This window comes from Physeter macrocephalus, chromosome 20 (genome assembly GCF_002837175.3).
Source record: "Physeter macrocephalus isolate SW-GA chromosome 20, ASM283717v5, whole genome shotgun sequence".
In the NCBI taxonomy this organism is placed as follows: Eukaryota; Metazoa; Chordata; class Mammalia; order Artiodactyla; family Physeteridae; genus Physeter; species Physeter macrocephalus.
In genome coordinates this window covers 15,298,672-15,312,403 of record NC_041233.1, presented here as the reverse complement: position 1 = coordinate 15,312,403, position 13,732 = coordinate 15,298,672, and the positions used below count along the sequence as shown (strand labels likewise).

The following is a 13,732-nucleotide window of genomic DNA, read 5'->3' as shown; positions in this document are numbered from 1 at the left end:
CTTCTGGAGGCTCTGGGGGGAAAATCTATTTCCTTGCCTTTTCCAGCTTCTAGAGAATGCCTGCACGCCTCGACTCGTGACTTTTTCCTCTCGTCACTACAATCTCTTGCTTTCATTATTACTTCTCCTACTTCCTCCTTTGACTTTCTTGGCTCCTGCATAACAAGGACCCTTGTGATTACATTTAGGGCCCATCCATATCATGCAAGATAATCTCCTCATCTCAAGGTCCTTAACCCAGTCATATTTGTAAGTCTCTTTCACAACACAGTATTCACAGGTTCTGAGAATTCGTTGCAGATGGCTTTGTGGGGCCATTATTCATCCTACCATGGGTGTATTTCCAGTCCTAGATTTCCCTCTTCTGAGAATTACCTCTTCATCCACAACAGGGATGGAACCCTGCAGCCGTGTACTATACCTCTTGGCCAGAGCTATTTGAACTATGAATGAACACTCTCTCCAGTGGATTTATAATTAGGAAACAGAGGCCAGCAAGACCCTGCTGGAGTTACCCAACTCAGCTGCAGAGAGACCCAAAGCCCAGGTGGGATTTTAGCTTTGTCTCAGGGTGACTTTTGAATGCATGTGCTAATTTAACAAATTGCCTACTCTTAAGCTGTAAACAGTGAAAGGATGGAAGCCAATTTAATCTGCATTTCAATCTCAAACCTTATTTATCTTGTTTATAAAGCTTAAAGACATTTAGAAAATTTTGCCAACCATTAAAACTTGTCAGTCATTTCTTTCCTTCACTCACAGTGTCACAAATGGTTATAAAGAGAACCCAGTGGGGAAATTCAAAGTCAAGATTAATTCCCCACTTATATGTATAAGTAAACTCAGTGGTTCATTTATCAGCTCCCACTAAGTTGCATTAACTGTCTTTCCAGATTATAAATCATTCTTATTAAACCAAAGGCATTTCAGTGGAAAGTTGGGCACTCTAGCCAGGGAGATAACTCACCCTAAATGCTCTTAAGGCAGAGGGGTCTGGATCACCTTCACCCTAAAATCAAAGGTAAGATTCCTTATTATCAGTCATGCATTGTTTCTCCTTCACCAAAAATATTTGATTTCACACTGATGAAATCACTATAATGAAAATTACCAATTTACTTATTTATTTAAAATTCTTCTTAAATGCATTTCTGTCCCTCACTGCCTTCCACATTCCACTAAACAAGATTTAACCAAAGACAAAAGTACTTGCTGAAGAACCATACTTAGCTCTCTTTTTTTTTTTTTTTTTTTTAAAGGCCAAGAGTTTCTTGGCTCACTGAGGCCCTCGTGATGTGTGGCACAAGACAACAAAAGGTGCTCTGCTTTCTGTAAAGATCTTCACTGCAATGGCTGAGCCCTGGAACCACATTCTAAATTATCCATTGTTCTTTGTAGGCATCCGCTGTGCCCCATCATGTCAGATAACCACAGCTAACATTCTGTAGGCAAACATGGCCCCATTCATTACATCAAGCAGTGAATAATTCATATAGCAAATTTTACCCTGGGCAAAATACACTGACATCAGGAGCATTAAACTGAAGTCATTCAAGGAACAAAATGGTTATTCATGCTTTCAATGTGAACCATTAAATCTTGCCAGTTAAGTTAAAGAATGAATTAACTCAATTCATTGGACATATCACACAAGTCCATAAGAACACAGTTGCACAAGCAAGTTTCTTACTTGGAGTATTCCTACCTGAGAACGGAAATGCCAGTCACTGTGTCAAGCAAGTCTATACTGGTCAGGGGAGGAGAGTGGTGTGGGGGAACCACTGCTTCCTTTGAACTCCCCTTAGAAGAAAATGGTTCCCATTCATCATTTTTGTTTCATCTTGTTCCTACCCTCATCGCCTTACTATTTTGCCACCCACCGTAGCCAAAAGAATGGTTCAAGGGCTACTGGCTTCTCTCATCAACTAACTTCTGCCTAGTTGGCATTTGTTGGCTATTGCTGACTATGTGTCCAAAGTCTGCTTTTTTTTTTTTTTTTTTTTTTTTTGTGCTAGGCGGGCCCCTCACTGTTGTGGCCTCTCCCGTTGCGGAGCACAGGCTCCGGACGCGCAGGCTCAGCGGCCATGGCTCACGGGCCCAGCCGCTCCGCGGCACGTGGGATCCTCCAGACCGGGGCACGAACCCGCGTCCCCTGCATCGGCAGGCGGACTCCCAACCACTGCGCCACCAGGGAAGCCCCACAGTCTGCTTTTTAAAAGAAGGATGAGGGGAATTCCCTGGCAGTGCAGTGGTTAGGACTCCTCGCTTCCATTGCAGGGGGCACGGGTTCTATCCCTAATAGGGGAAGTAAGATCCTGCAAACTGCACAGCACGACCAAAAAAAATTTTTAATTTTAAAAAATAAAATAAAAGAAGGTTGAGAATGGTGGCTACTCAGGCCTTTTAGAATTAATTTTCCAAAGTCAAAGGCACAGTACATTTGATGATTCCTGAAATGGGAGGCTTCCCTTTGGCCTCCAGTCTCACCTCTGGCTCCTGATAAGAATGGTCTCCCACAGACACGTGACTTAGCCAAAATTCCTCAGTCGGCCTCTGAAGAGAGTAAATTTTTCCCCAAGAAAAGGAAGGTTTCCAAACTGCGCGCGCGCACACCGATGGGTTTTCCAACCAACTCCCTCCTAGCAGCTGACCCAGCCTTTCTCTCCAGAGACTCTTGGCACCTGCAGTCAAACCCTTTATTGTGAATATTGTGTTTAAGGTTTCCAATCAGACTGAAGAAATCTGGAAAAAGAGTAAAGAGAGTGGCAACCAAATACACATAAGAAGGAAATAAATCCCAAGAAAACTCCAGGCTGAAGTATCAAAACTGCCATTATTGAGGTGTTCCATAGCATCATGATATTCCTGTTCCTGTAACTCCTTCTCCCCAAGTTGCAGGTCTCAGGTGACCAGTAAACCATTGTGAGTTGATATTAGACTTTTAGCATTCATTATAGAGAGGAATTGAGGATATGAAAGATGCAGAGGTGGGGGGAGAGAGGCCCAACACTGTATATGTCAGCTCATTGAATCCCACCTATGAGTCTGCATTATTAACATCTGCATTTTATAAATCGGGTCCAGAGTGGTTAAAGGACATATTCAGCTAATAAGTAGTTGAACTGCAAGTTGATCCCTAGGACTTCAAAGTCTGTGCTCTTTCACCTACCCTACAGTGCTGCAAGATTATGATGTAATCTTTCTCTCTAGGGAAAAATAAAATCCTAAGTAAAATATTTAAATATTCAAAGCATACACCAAACCTGCCTTTCTCAGCATAACTCTCGCTCTTTTCTTGCATAAACCTTCTCTAGCCAATCAGGTCTCTCACCATGCCTTGAAACTGCTAGATGTAATTCAAAAGAATTTACAATCTAGTTAAGGAAAATGAATAAAGGAATGAATGACTAAAATTTTTTTCAGAAAGTGCTGATTTTCACCATGAACCAGTTTTTTTAATCACTGTAAATGTCAGTCTTTCAGTCTTTCAAGACAGAATCAGCATGGAGTCATTTGTTCTTAAACAGGTCAACGGACACACCAAGGCCAAAGCTTCTTTTTTTCTTTTTTTTTTTTAATTGAAGTACAGTTGATTTTGAATATCGTGTTACTTTCAGGTGTATAGCATAGTGATTCAGTCATTTTTTTTTCTGATTATATTCCATTATAGGTTATTATAAGATATTGAATAATTCCCTGTGCTGTACAGTAAATCCTTGGTGCTTATCTATTTTATGTATAGTAGTTTGTATCTGTTTATCCCATACTCCTAATATGTCCCTTTCCCCCTCCCTCTCACCTTTTGTAACCATAAGTTTGTTTTCTGTGTCTGCGAGTCTTTTTCTGTTCTGTGTATAGATTCATTTGTATTATTTTTTAGATTCCACATATAAGTGATTTCATATAGTATTTGTCTTTCTCTGTTTGACTTACTTCACTTGGTATAATATTCTCTAGGTCCATCTATGTTGCTGCAAATGGCAGTATTTCATTCTTTTTTATGGCTAAGTAATATTCCTCTGTGTGTGTGTGTGTGTGTGTGTGTGTGTGTGTGTGTACGACGTCTTCTTAAGCCAATCGTCTGTTGATGGGCACTTGGGTTGTTTCCATGTCTTGGCTTTTGTAAACAGTGCTGCTGTGAACATTGAAGTGCACGTACCTTTTTGAATTAGAGTTTTCTTTTTTTCTGGATATATACCCAGGAGTGGGATTGCAGGATCATATGATAGCTCCATTCTTAGTCTTTTAAGAAACCTCCATACTGTTCTCCATAGTGGCTACACCAATTTACATTCACACCAACAGTGTAGGAGGGTTCCCTTTTCTCCACACCCTCTCCAGCATTTATTATTTGTAGACTTTTAGATGATGGCCATTCTGACAGTGTGAGGTGATACCTCATTGTGGTTTTGATTTGCATTTCTCTAATAATCAGCGATGTTGAGCATCTTTTTGTTTGCCTGTTGGCCATCTGTATGTCTTCTTTGGAAAAATGCCTATTAGGTTTTCTGCCCATTTTTAATTGGGTTGTTTGTTTTTTCAATATTAAATTGTACAAACTGTATATTTTGGATATTAACCCCTTGTTGGTTCCATCATTTGCAGATATTTTCTCCCATTTCTCATTTCATAGGTTGTCTTTTCATTTTGTTGATGGTTTTCTTTGCTCTGCAAAAGCTTTTAAGTTTGATTAGGTACCATTTGTCTATTTTTGCCTTTTTTTTTTTTGCCTTGCAAAGTTTATTTCTTCACACTTTTCAGTTTCCACTCTTCTCCTCTCTGGCTCTTCCACCCTTTATCTAGTTCTGGAACAAGAGAAAAGGCGAAATAAGGCAATCCATTTATTTCATTTTAGGTGGATAAATGATTTCAATGTAAACTTAACCTTGCCCACTATAATAAGGTAGTAGAGTCCAGGGACAAAATAATAGGTGTAAAGACATTATTGGGAGAATTGACAAAATTTGATTATTGGCTGTGAAGTAGATAATTGTATTTATCAATGTTAAGTACCTGCTTTTGATAACTGTACTGTACATATATAAAAGAATGTAACCTGGAGTATTTAAGGGTACAGGGGCATGATGTCTCCAACTTACTCTCAGGTGGTTCAGAAAGAAGAATATGAGAGAGAGAGAGAGAACAATAAAGCAAATGGGGGAAAATGTAAACAATGGATGAATCTGGGGAAAGATTATATGGAAATTCCTTGTGTACCATTTTTACGACTTTTCTGTAGGTTTCAAGGAACCTCAAAGTAAAAAGTTAGAAATAAAAATGTTCATGGAGTTAGTTTCAGTATCTCTTGGGAAAAAAACCAACTAATCATTACGGCAAGAAAGAACTTAAGAGGGGCTTCCCTGGTGGCACAGTGGTTGGGGGTCCGCCTGCCGGTGCGGGGGGCGCGGGTTCATGCCCTGGTCCGGGAGGATCCCGCGTGCCGCGGAGCGGCTGGGCCCATGGGCCGTGGCCGCTGGGCCTGCGAAAAAAAAAAAAAGAAACAACTTTAGAGATCTCCCAGGCAAACCCTTCAATTCAAAGATGGGGAAATTGAGGCCGAGAGGTACAGGGTAACTACCTGTATGAGCAGCTATAAGAGGCAGGGCACACAGGCATGCAGCACCAAGCCCACAGTCTCCTACTTGAATCCTTCAACCAGGCTATCCCTTTTTTCTCATAGTTTTTCTTGACTACTTATATCACATCTTATTACGTTCTCTGACTCTCTCAACTTCCCTCAAATCATTTTTATACGTCTCCAAAAGTGTATTCCATGCATAGCACAATAATTCTGCAGGATTTTAATAGACGTTATATAAAGAAGTCTACACGTAAATAATAGCTTTAAGAAATATGGGGTCAAACAAGGTAAAACAGACTTCCCAAGGCCCTTAAAACACTAATGTGCACATAGTGGGATAACAGGGGATATAATATGCAGGATTTTTCAAACATATTTGGACAGGGAAGACTTTTGTTTTGCAGAGTCTTTGGGGCTACCCATTCCAATACATTTTTGGAAGAGCTTTTATAGAGCAGCAAATGCATCATGACTAAATGCTAAATGACAAATGCAAAGTGTCATCTCTCCCATTCAACATGATGAAGTGCCTATGTTTCTGGGACTGTTGGGACTTACTCTGTGGTGTTGCTAAAGGAGGAATGGAATATAGGGCTAAGTCCTAACTTTGGTTTGAATTTACAACCTACAATTTTGGGCAAATCAGCAAATCCCTTTGAGCCTGTTTTTTCATCTGTAAGAGAGAGGTAATATCTATATTGCAGAGTGCTTTGTATGGGTTAATGGAAACTCTCTGTGAAAGTTCTTTATACTCTACAGGCCACTGCTTAAATATATAAGGTAGCATATGACTATAGCACTAAAGGTGAGGGTGCTCTTGAAAAAAACAAATAAAATTCTGCCACAGACTGTGGAAGAGCATAGGGAGGGGGTTTGCCTAGATGGTGATTCTGGCAGAAGAAGCAGTTTGGAGAGAACTGTGTGTGCAATTCCAGACTTGTTAATAACTACCTTTGTAAATCCATTGGAAGAAAAAGAATCAGGATACAGAACTGGCAGATGCTCAGAATTGTTTAAGACACAATTAGGGAAATACAAGTATTTGATTTTGGTTTGTCATTCTTTGGCAAGGAACGCTGATGCAATGCCTCTGTCAACATTTGGCATGATATTTTAACTAAAAGGTCTCAATGGCCTAAAAGGCAACCAGTTCTTTACCTCTGGCAAAAGGAACTTTCCTTGCATTGAGCCCAGGTCAGAGGGAACAATAGTGACTTCCTGTTGTCCAGCAGATGGCTTTAACTGTGTCAAGCTATTCAGGCTCTGTTGGCCTCACGTCCAGCCAAATTCACCATCTAAATATTTCATAGCTCCCATCACAGCCATAACTTTTTACCAACATATCTCTCAAACATAACCTATTTAGTCCACTGTGGTTGTAGTTGCTGTTTTGATATCCCATATATGCATAATATTTAAAACCCTGAGATTCTTTAAATAAATGACTTAATTTTATTCCTCTTCACAAGTTCTTTGAGGTGGGCTTGACTGACACTATCATTGCAGAGGTGAGGACACTAAGGCCCAGAGTAGTAAATGTATTCCTAAACGGAGGTCACAGTGCTGAGGGTAGACTCCTGTGATTCCTAGACCTGCACACTAATACCTGGTCCAGGCTGCCCCACCACCTTCAATTCCAGCCTCTTGCCAGCAGGTCAGAAGCAGTATGGCTAGCAGGGCTGGTCTCTCATTTTAGTGGAAATAAAATAGTGGATTATCCAGTGTGGTAACCCTAGGTGTCCCCCAAACATCTCCCTACCTGGGTACTTCAGTGTGAAAACTGCACCTTAAAAAATCGTCCTGTCCAGTTCCCTTCTTTGATGTCCGGTTTTACCTGGCAAATTCTCCCAAAGGCAACACCTGAGACAAACCTAAAAGAAGGTGAGAGGAGAAAGCAACGGGCAAAGACCCTGCCATCAGGAACTAAGAACAAACCAGCACTCCGGGCATGGAAGGTGGGAAAGCTGTGCTGACGGGGAGGCAAGGCCGGCCTGGACCAGCTGTACCTTCTTCGCACTGGTCAAGAAGGAGGCGTGGCATGGCGAAGACTTCCAGGTGCATGCGCAGTGGAAGAACGTGGCGGCTGAAAGCAGCACTCTAAGGTGCCACATGTGTCTCCGGGGTCCCGGAAGTGTCTGCTAGCACATGTGAATTCCAGAGGGGATGGGAGGCTTTTGTTAAAACTTAGGATCCTGCAGAACCCAGAAGGCCACAAGGCGAGGAAAGGAAGTGGTGGAAACAATTAAGAAATCTAAGCAGAAACGGTTGCCGGAGAGAGGGCCACAACTGTTCTTTCGACCACATCCGATATTTTCTTCAAATTGTTATGCAGGACAGTAATTGTCTCCTGGGAGGGCAAGAGGCAAATCGGGCCGGGCTGGCCTCTAATAGGCTTCAATAGCAAAGCACCCTCATAAATAGTGCATATTGTGAAATCAGAGCTTTCTCCTTTTCCAACAGACCTCTTCCAACCCTCCTCCTTTAATTAAAGAAACATGGCTTACCAAGAAACAAATACCTCTTTTCGTAAGGCATTAAGTATGGAATAAGGAGGAAGAAAAAAAGAAAGAAAAGAATTCTACACTGAAGAATTGAATGTTTAATAAGCCATTCATGCAGAGACTATGATAAATAGATGATTCCATGTTTCTAATCGACAGCACTGCTTGGTGATTCCCTAGCATCACCTATCTGGCAAGTGACAATATCATGCTCCCAAGGACCGTGGCTAGGCTGGAATTTAATGCATCAAGACTCAATCTGGAGCAAACCTCTGTTCAGGTTAGTTCGTTTCTCACCACCCCCAGTTTATTACCTTCACCATCATCTCCAGTCTTGTTCACACTGTATTTTCTTGTGCCATCTGGTGGATTTCAAGTGATTTTATAGAAGAGTTCAAACAGTTCCACATAAGTGTTGACTTGTTTAGTTTTCGAGTTCACCTCAGAGAATCATGATGACACCTCTAAAGCCTTAATTTTCTTGCTCTTTTCTAATCAGTTTGCCTGTGCTTTTCTCATATCTACTTAGACTTTTTTTTTTTTGCTGTACGTGGGCCTCTCACTGCTGTGGCCTCTCCCGTTGCGGAGCACAGGCTCCGGACGCGTAGGCTCAGCGGCCATGGCTCACGGGCCCAGCCGCTCCGCGGCATGTGGGATCTTCCCGGACCGGTGCACGAACCTGTGTCCCCTGCATCGGCAGGCAGACTCTCAACCACTGCACCACCAGGGAAGCCCATCTACTTTGACTTTTTAAAAATCACATATTTTTGGATCAGTAAATCAGGCACATGGTAGAAAATTCAAAAGGTGCACATGGTGAAAGTATGATAAGTCTCTCTTCTCCAGTTGCCCAGTTCCTGTTCTGAGAGGTAACTGCCATTTACCTTGTTCCAGAAGTGTACAGCACACATGTATACCTTTAACAAACTTTAGTGTGTTTTACACACTAATTGGTTTTACTTTTTTTTGGTATATAATGTTCTCTTGCATACTGTAGTGTACATTATATAACCAGTCTTTAATTTCTCGATATTCAAAACAATACTGCAATGAGTACTCTTGTACCTCTGTTACTTCAGTCTAATGAAGAATAAGTCCTGAAAGTTGGATTTCTAGATCAAAGGACATTAGAGGCACTTTAATTGTCACTAGACATTTTCAAATAACTCTTCAAAGAGGTAGTAACAGTTTACACTTCCATTAGCCAGTGTATGAGCATGCCTTTTTCCTAGACTTTGGCCAATAGCATGTTACCAAACTTTTTGATCTTTGCCTATATGATAAATGAAAAATTGTATCACATTATAGTTTTACAATTTAAAAAAAATTTTTTAGACTGAGTTGAGAATCATTTCATAGGTTTATTATTGTTTTTTAATTTATTTATTTTTTATTTCTTTATTTTGGGCTGCGTTGGGTCTTTGTTGCTGCACGTGGGCTTTCTCTAGTTGTGGCGAGTGGGGGTTACTCTTCATTGCGGTGCGTGGGCTTTTCATTGTGGTGGCTTCTCTTGTTGCGGGGCATGGGCTCTAGGCGCGTGAGCTTCAGTAGTTGTGGCATGCAGGCTCAGTAGTTGTGACTCACAGGCTTAGTTGCTTCACAGCTTGTGGGATCTTCCTGGATCAGGGCTCGAACCCGTGTTCCCTGAATTGGCAGGCAGATTCTTAACCACTGCGCCATCAGGGAAGCCCAGTGCCTCTTTAAAATGTGAGAGCATGTCTGCCTTTTGCCTTGGGGTCCCAGTCTAAACTGGGAAACAGAGTCTTATTTTAATATCTTGTTACATATGATTTGATAAAAAGATAGAATATTGTTTTGTGTGTTTTAAACTTACAGTGAATGGTTTCATAGTGTATGTAACACTCTGCAGTTTGATTTTCTCAGTCAGCATTATGCCTTGAAGAGCTATCCATGTTGATACATAAAGATCTAGTTCATTCATTTTAATTGTTGTCTAGTATTCCACTGTATACCACAGTTTATTTGTCTATTCTTCTATTCATGGACATTTGAGTTGTTTTCAATTTTTTATTATTACCAACTGCAATAACATCCTTGTACATGTCCCCTTGGGCACATATAAAATAATACATCCAGGATATACACCTACAGTGAATTTGTTGAGTATGCACACTTTCAATTTTAGGAGCTATTGCAAAATTGCTCTCCAAATACACTCCCACAAACAAAATACTAGAATTCCCTTTTCTCTAAATAATCACTTCCTTGCCAATACTGGTTATGGTCACGATACTTAATTTTTACCAATTTTCTGTGTGTAAAACAGCATCTTGCTTAAAAATTGAATTTCTTTGATTACCAGTGAGAATAAGTATCTTTTCATATTTTTAATTGAAAATTTTTATTGAGAAAATTGTAGATTCATTTGCAATTGTAAGAAATAATATGAAGGGATCCCTTGTACATTTTGCCCAGTTTTCCCTGTGGTCATATTCTGCAAAACTATAGTATAATGTCACATCCAGGATACTGACATTGATACATCCATCCATCATAATCAGATTTTCCCAGATTTACTTGTACTCATTTGTGTGTGTGCCATTTTCTTTTTTATTTTGGTAATTCAGATTTCCTCTCAGAAAATTGACTGTTTATATTCTTTGATGATTTTCTTTTAAATTGTTTTGTATTTATAGGTAATATAGGTAATTCTGGATGATAATCTTTTATCTGTCATATGTGTTAAAATACAGTACATTTGTTCCTTCTACTTTGTCACTCATATTTTAATTTCACTGTGACTTTCTAAAAATTTGTGTAGTCAGTTTAATACTTTTTTTGTTTCAGCTTAAGTTTTTGCTATCTTGTTTGAGAAATCATTCCCTACCCTGAGATCACAAAATATTCTCTAATATTTTCTTGTAATTTTTTAAAGTTTTTTTTTCAGATTATAGTTATTAATCCATGAGAGATTGTTTTTATGTACGATGTGAGGTAGTGATCTAATTTTACTTTTTTTATATGAAACCAGTTTTTCCAATGCAACAGTTATTTATTATCCCATCTCTCTGATTTATCTGATTTTTTCCTCCTCCATTATATACCTAGGGCCCATATTTGCTTGTTTCATTCCTCAGCTCTCTGTTCTGTTCTGATGATCTATTTGTCCATGCACAAATACCACCATACCTTACATTAATTACTATCACTTTATAACTAACCTGGATATTAGGTAGCATAAGTCTGTACTCTTTGTTCTTATTTGAGAACAGTTTTAGCTATTGACTATTCTTGATTATTTTCTGACTTTCTCATGAAAAATAGAATTTTTCAAGTTTCATGAAAAATCCAATTCACTTTTTATTGACACAGAAGTGAATTTACAGACGACAAATTTTCTACAGTGTACTGCTTTTAGCTACATTTTGAAATGTAGTTCTATTTTTTAAATTCAGTATTAAATAGATTTTAATTTTTATATTTGTCCTCCTTCACACTTGATTTTTTCAGAAGTATATTTCTCCCCTAAAGGTATGACAGCTGTTGTTGTTTTCAAGTGTCTTTTTATTGTTGTTTTCTAATTTAATTATTTAGCTGTGATAAGATAATATGGACCTTATGAATAGATTCTCTGGAACTTGTTGAGATTCTTCTCATGACCTAGCATGTTATCAATTTTTATAAATGTTCAATGGGTGCTTTAAAAGAGTGCATTCTTGGTCTGTTGGGAACAAGATTCCATATCTACCATTAGATCGAGATTTTAAGTTATGTCTTGCAAATCTACATTTTTACTAATTTTCTTTTCTCTTCTTGATATATCAGTTTCTGAGTGAAATATATTAGAATCTCCCACTATGATTTTGGATTAGTCTCTCTTTGTAATTCTCTCAAAGTTTGTTTTATCTATTTTGAGGCTAGGGTTATTAGGAGTAGTAGGCTCATGATTTATATATCTTCTTGGTCGATTGTTAAACTGCCCCTTCACTTTTTAAAAAAAATATTTATTTATTTGGCTGCGCCGGGTCTTAGTTGCGGCACACGGGATCTTCGTTGTGGCGTGCAGGATCTTTAGTTGTAGCATGCAGAATCTTTAGTTGCAGCAGGCGAACTCTTAGTTGTGGCAGGTGGAATCTAGTTCCTTGACCAGGGATCAAACCCGGGCCCCCTGCATTGGGAGCGTGGAGTCTTAGCCACTGGACCACCAGGAAAATCCCTACCCCTTCACTTTCAAAGGTCCACAGTTCCCAGAAAGCATTTGTTTGTTCCTGAGTCACAAAAATCACAAAATATTCCAAACTGCAGGTGTCAGTATACCGTTCAGCTACTTCTCACTTGGGTCACTCTGTGTAGCATTCACCAAGTGGAGTAGCAATAGAAATGTATTTATGCATTGGTTCAAGATGACAGAGTAGAAGGACGTGCTCTCACTCCCTCCTGCGAGAACACCGGAATCACAACTAACTGCTCAGGAAGACACTGGAACTCACCAAAAAAGATACCCCACATCCAAAGACAAAGGAGAAGCCACAGTGAGATGGTAGGAGGGGTACAATCACGATAAAATCAAATCCCATAACTGCTGGGTGGGTGACTCACAAACTGGAGAACACTTATACCACAGAAGTCCACCCCATGAAGTGAAGGTTCTGAGCCCCACATCAGGCTTCCAGACCTGGGGGTCCGGCAAGAGGAGGAGGAATTCCTAGAGAATCAGACTTTGAAGGCTAGCAGGATTTGATTGCAGGACTTGATTGCAGGACTTGGACAGGACTGGGGGAAACAGAGATTCCACTCTTGGAGGGCACACACAAAGTAGTGTGCGCTTCGGGACCCAGGGGAAGGAGCAGTGACCCCATAGGAGACTGAACCAGACCTACCTGCTAGTGTTGGAGGGTCTCCTGCAGAGGTGGGTGGTGGCTCTGTCTCACCGTGAGGACAAGGACACTGGCAGCAGAAGTTCTGGGAAGTACTCCTTGTCGTGAGCCCTCCCAGAGTCCACCATTAGCCCCACCAAAGAGCCTGGGTAGGCTCCAGTGTTGGGTCACCTCAGGCCAAACAACCAATAGGGAGGGAACCCAGCCCCACCCATCAGCAGTCAAGCAGATTAAAGTTTTACTGAGCTCTGCCCACCAGAGCAACAGCCAGGTCTATCCACCACCAGTCCCTCCCATCAGGAAACTTGCACTAGCCTCATCCACCAGAGGGCAGACAGCAGAAGCAAGAAGAACTACAGTTCTGCAGCCTGTGGAACAAAAACCACATTCACAGAGAGATAGACAAGATTAAAAGGCAGAAGGCTATGTACCAGATGAAGGAACAAGATAAAACCCCAGAAAAACAAATAAATGAAGTGGAGATAGGCAACCTTCCAGAAAAAGAATTCAGAATAATGTTAGTGAAGATGATATAGGACCTCGCAAAAAAAATGGAGGCAAAGATCGAGAACATGCAAGAAATGTTTAACAAGGACCTGGAAGAATTAAAGAACAAACAAACAGAGATGAACAATACAATAACTGAAATGAAAACTACACTAAAAGGAATCAATAGCAGAATAACTGAGGCAGAAGAACGGATAAGTGACCTGGAAGACAGAATGGTGGAATTCACTGCTGTGGAACAGAATAAAGAAAAAAGAATGAAAAGAAATGAAGACAGCCTAAGAGACCTCTGGGACAACATTAAA

General features: G+C 40.3%; 1 protein-coding gene across 1 annotated transcript in view; it reads right to left on the bottom strand.

The window, feature by feature from the left end:
- Positions 1–5,361: 5,361 nt before the first annotated feature.
- Positions 5,362–13,732, bottom strand: part of ZNF365 (zinc finger protein 365) — a 113,472-nt gene continuing 105,101 nt past the window's right edge. Inside the window, exon 4 of the mRNA XM_055081390.1 lies at positions 5,362–5,479. Coding sequence (XP_054937365.1) covers positions 5,411–5,479 — 69 coding nt within the window. The 3' untranslated portion in view covers positions 5,362–5,410. The remainder of the gene's footprint in view (positions 5,480–13,732) is intronic.